General features: G+C 42.6%; 1 protein-coding gene across 2 annotated transcripts in view; it reads left to right on the top strand.

Moving 5' to 3' along the window:
- Window positions 1–798: 798 nt before the first annotated feature.
- The window catches only part of LOC310863436 (TGF-beta receptor type-2-like), a 39,598-nt gene continuing 34,787 nt past the window's right edge, over window positions 799–5,609 (top strand). The window contains exon 1 of one of the 2 annotated variants that reach the window (XM_083771761.1): window positions 799–1,080. In XM_083771761.1, coding sequence (XP_083627887.1) covers window positions 1,008–1,080 — 73 coding nt within the window. In that variant the 5' untranslated portion in view covers window positions 799–1,007. Of the gene's footprint in view, window positions 1,081–1,228; window positions 1,313–5,609 lie in introns of those variants that run through there. The other variant, XM_083771762.1, reaches the window with a different exon arrangement.

Below are 5,609 nucleotides of genomic sequence, written 5' to 3'. Positions count from 1 at the left end.
AAATCCCCCAGCAATAGAAGAGGTAATTTATGGCCTTTACAGTGGACTTAACCCCATGAACGTCACCAATAAAAAGCAACACTATGAGACGGGAGATTCTCTCACCACCTCTCATGTTCTGTTGATAAACGGCAGGTCTCTGGACCCCCTCCAGCAGCTTTAATGTACACGCAGAATGTAATTTAGAAAGTGTCTCTGAGACGGAAATGTAATGGTTATTGGCTAAAGAATAATGCTCAGTTCCACCGGTATTGAGTGCTAACATTTAAACTAGGCATATATCTCTAGGTACATTTCATAATGGTCTGAACGATCTGTCTGTATAATAGTAAGTCGAAACATATAATGTATTGTTGATAGGTTCAATGTCTTTTATTGTCACATTCACTTTGGCTGCAGTTGGTATGGGCCACATGGGGGTCAAATGCCTGTGTGGATAACAGTACAATAACATAGAAAGGTAAAATAGCAGTAAAAAGAAAAAAATATATATGCCTAAAACAAAATAGGCCTAGACATAAAATAAATAGGCAATAGCCTATGTATATATAGTAGTGGCGAGAGGTTATTTGCATACATAGTTAACTTTCAACTTTGCACTTCAAACCCTATTTCGGAGCGTGCCATTTCAAGTCTTTGCTGTGTTGAGTTCTGTTCTCATAATAACATGGTTCAAGACTCAGCGAGCGAGCCACGGGGAGAAGAAAAAAAAGCAGTGTCCAACCCTCTCTGTGAAGAGTTCCTGTTTCATGAAAAGTGCACATAGTGTGTGTGAGTCATATAGTTCAAGCTGTGCGTGCTGGTATAGAGGATTATGTACCACCAGCGGCTGTGCTGGGAACTTGGAAGGCGCATGAACGCAACAGGCGCGCGCCACAGAAAACTTAAGAACTTCGTGTAGCCTATATATATATATATATTAATACGTTTTAATATTTTCCCATAATAGCCAGAGATTGTCAAATTAAGGAGAAAGAGAGCGCAGTGCTCTCTCGGCCCGTTTCTAAATGGAGCTACTTCGGTTTTCCGCTTTTTGGTGTGGAACGATCCTCTTTGGTAGTGTGTTGATCAGGCCAACGGGTGAGTGCTGTCGAGCTTTTTACTCACTGACTGGATGTTTAAGTTGACGTGGTTCCTCATCATGATGCTGTCATTCTGTCATCTTGTCAAGATTTCTAAATTATATTTCCAAATAGTATTGACCGTATCGGCTATTTAGAGATAAACGTCGCGAAAGTTTGACCGACTGTTTGGCCGTGTCTTTTCGCTTCCTTGATGTTTTGGCTAAGGCTTGTGTGTGCATTTAAAGCAGGTGGGGTGTACGTACAGACACACACACACACACACACACACACACACACACACACACACACGGGTTGCTGCTTTACAAAACAAACGCGGTTATTTAAGCTAATTGTTATGCAAATTAACAACTTCGACTTGTGACTCTGGAGTCAAAAGAAGTTGTGTAATTGCTCAGTCATTGCGACAGGCATTATGCATCATCACTCGCAATGCCATTGGCTAAATGACATGTAAATTGCGCTCATATTTCAACACGGAGAAGAAAAAAAAAGCCATTTAAGATTAAGAATCTGCATGGTTTATATACAAAGGTTTTGCGCTTGGTGCCTTTCAAAAGCTGAAAGCACCACCTGTTGACATTCACAACCTGCACAGCTCCTATACTATGAGAAGCCACATGGTGGAAAGTAGTATATGCTACTTTTACTCAAGTACTGTAGTGTAGGCTACTTAAATTAAGTACAATTTTGAGGTATTTACTGTAGGCTACTTGAATATTTCCAGTAGGCCTACTTTTACTTCTACTCCGCTATGCATCTTGAGGCAAATCTTGTACTTGTACTACATGTATTTCAACACTTTAGTTACTTTGTATAGATTTAGATTATTATGACAAAGCATACATTAACCACTTCAGCCCCATATACATTTCGACCATTTGAAAATAGCTGATCTACAAGCTCACAATGTGTCACATCGTGACGCATTGTAGATCATAATATAGATCATATATTTTCAAAAGATTGGGAAACTTGAAATGCATGGCACATTCTGCACAAGTGCTTTTGCTTTTAGTAGCCTACTTTTAAGTCCATTTTGATGCCAATACTTGTGTACTTTCACTTAAGTATTTTTTTTTTATTCCAGACTTGTAAACGGAGTAGTTCTATATTGCAGTGTTAGTACTTTTACTTAAGTAAAACACTTTGAGTACTTTTTCTACCACTGGCAGCCACACACACACTACAGTCTGTCATTTCCCCAAAGACGAGGAGGACAGCGTAGGCTACCATACAGTACACAACCTCCACTCCATCTGCCTCAGACGCAGTCCCAACGGCACCGAGTGGCTTTGACTGCAGCTTAATCCTCCCTCCTTCTCACTGCAATTATGCGTAGCCCTGGGTGACAATTACTACCATTCACCCCTCGCACATCCCCGCCTCCACGTGGGTTTAAATAACATGCTCTGTGAGACGACTTGCTGCTCTAATGATATAATTACTCTGGCTCCAGCTATAGCTATACACTACACTGCGTACTAACCCTCAATGCTGGATTACTTCAAAATAATTCACCTTCGGGGGTCCATTTTAAATTGCACTTTTAGAAACTGTTTAGTCTGGAGTTCTCACGTCATGTACGTGTATGTATGTATATATTTATATCCATCCATCCGTCTTCAACCGCTTATCCGTAGTTGGGTCGCGGGGGCAACGGCTTCACCAGAGAGCTCCAGACTTCCCTCTCAAGAGCAACATTAGTAACTTCCTCCTGGGGGAACCTGAGGCGTTTCATGGCCAGTGAGTCGATGTACTGTAATCCCTCCAACTGCGCCTTGGTCTGCCCCAGGGGGCCTAGGGAGGACCTCCCTAGGGAGACGCTCGGGAGGCATCCTAACCAGAGGCCCGAACCACCTAAACTGGCTCCTTTTCAGGCGAAGAAGCAGCGACTCTCTCGCGTGACTGAACTTCTCAGCCTATCTCTAAGGGAGATGCCAGCCACCCGTCGGAGAAAACTCAGTTCGGCCGCTTGTATTCGCAACCTTATTCTTTCGGTCATGACCCACTCTTCATGACCATATATATAGATATATATATCTATATATATATAAAATCTCAGACATAATTATGTAGGTATATGCTATGTGTGAGATATTTGACTTTTTCCTCCAACCAGGGAAAGAACTAAAGCAATATCCGTCTGCAATATCCTGCTACCATTGAGAGGAAATCTCTTGCATGGTTTCAGAGTGCCAGTAATAATAATAATAATAATAAAACTTTGCAGCTCAAAGTGCTTTACAGAGCAATGGAGAAAAAAAGAAAAGCAAGGCAACGACATTAAAAAACAAGCAGTAATGCAATACAGTGAGGACATGAATAAAAGATCAATTAAAAGCAATGTTGTAGAAGTGGGTCTTGAGCTGTGCTTTAAAAATGTCTACAGAGGCTGCCTGACGAAGGTACAGTGGGAGCTTGTTCCATGCCGACGGCCCGTAGAAGCAAAAAGCTGCTTCCCCGTATTTTTTAGTTGCCATTTTTTTAGGCAAAGCGAGCAGGCCAGCAGTGGAAGACCTTAGGGGGCGGTTTGGGACATATTTAGGCAGGCAGTCATGTAGGTAGGAAGGTGCGAGACCATTGAGAGCTTTGTACACAAGTAAAATAATTTTAAAATCAATCCTAAAAACATCCGGAAGCCAGTGCAGTGAAGCCAAAACTGGAGTAATATGTTCTCTCATCTTAGTTGTAGTTAAAACTCTGGCTGCTGCATTTTGGACAAGTTGTAATCTGTCAGTTAATTGTTTTCTTAGGCAGTCCTGAAAAAAGTGCATTGCAGTAATCAAGCCGAGAAAAAACAAAGGCGTGGATTAGCGTTTTTGCATCGTCCAAAGACAAATGGGCTCTGATTCGTGCAATATTTCTAAGGTGAAAAAAGGCAATCTTGGTAACATGATTAATGTGTGAATTAAAATTCAGAATCAATAATGACCCCCAGGTTCTTTACTGTACTGTTATTTTCTACAGTCAGTAGCACTTCTTCTGCTGCTATACTCTCTAGCTGTCTTCGCACCGCAGGTTGTATTTATCTTCAAGCCTTGAAGCCGCACTCCTATAACTCCACCCTGCAGAAAGGGGCAGAAGAAGGCGTTACAGTGGGCCTTTTGTGCTCCTGGGTCACAGTGAGTGCGCGCCGCACCTTTTTCCTTCGAGTCAGTGAGAAGACTCAACATTTTCCAAGGGTGAAGAGAGGTTGTATTGGCGCTGTGAGTAAAGCATGACCCCCACAGTGTGTGTGTGCAACCTGATGGCACTGACTCGGCATAGCCAGTACAGAGACACGGACTGCTGCATGCAAGACAGTGCTTTGAAATGATGGTCATACGACCACCAAAAGAAGGCCATTTCCCTCTCGACCCACCTCGTAATTACACACTCGGGTGAAAACTGTCCCGCTAAAATTTGCTAATGTCATTCCATTTTGCGGAGATAATTTCATTCTCCGTGTGACTGGACACTCTCGAGGAGGAAGCCTAGAAGCTGTTGGGGGGGAGATGGTAACCTACTTTCAACTGTTGGTTTGGTTACAAGTATGTATGTTGATGTAACTAACAGGTTCAGCTTCCTGTGCACATGGAGAATCAGGCATGCCTCAAATGTGCGGTTGCAGTATAATATATGGCAGCAAGGGCTAACGATCACGTGGCCTGTAGCCTACTGTCTCTCTCTCTCTCTCTCTCTCTCTCTCTCTCTCTCTCTCTCTCTCTCTCTCTCTCTCTCTCTCTCTCTCTCTCTCTCACCCGCCCCCACCTCCTGTCTGCCGTGCCCCCTCTCTGTTTTAGTCATTAAGAGATTCTGATTTCAGGCATGTCTTACGTTTCGATCGTTGAAGATTAAATGAAAAGATCTGCAATATGTGTACTTGTTAGGTGTTATAGGTCTGTCTCTCCTGATCCATATTCTCTCTCTCTCTCTCTCTCTCTCTCTCTCTCTCTCTCTCTCTCTCTCTCTCTCTCTCCCTCCCTCTCTAGTCTCCATATCTCCTGCAAGGCCAAACCAACAGACTTACAGCTTGGTGGCCCATGTGCTGTTTTCACTATCGTGGTCTGCCCTAGTCTGTACAGATATACCTACCATCTCACCACGATGGGGCCTTAGCAAGAATTATAACCATAAAGATACTGTTAACTCAAATGATAATGATGTGAGAGTCCACACTGATTAACGATAACATTTCTGTCAACATGTTAAATGTGAGCGGTGTGTCGAACGTGCCATGTTGAACATGACACCTTCCGAATTGGATAGATCGTGATTAGCTGTTAGTGTTTGACATTCATCAAATTGTTCACAACTGACATTCTTGTAATTGTGACGGGGACTCTGCCATCCACTTGAGTTGGAATGATTTTTCGAGATGATATATTGTTCTTGGTGTATATGGACAGCCCTAAACTCTGTCCAAGGATGGGAGTAGGGCTGGGCCATATGCACTACATTAAATATGACAATATCTTTCACCAAACATGATCTAATTAATTAGTTGTTTGATTAAAAAAAAATCACACCTGTGTGAACTGAGTG

This window comes from Protomyctophum parallelum, assembly GCF_964188405.1.
Source record: "Protomyctophum parallelum genome assembly, chromosome: 1".
NCBI lineage: Eukaryota > Metazoa > Chordata > Actinopteri > Myctophiformes > Myctophidae > Protomyctophum > Protomyctophum parallelum.
The sequence above is the reverse complement of the archived record's forward strand: the minus strand, read 5'-3'. Positions and strand labels throughout refer to the sequence as shown.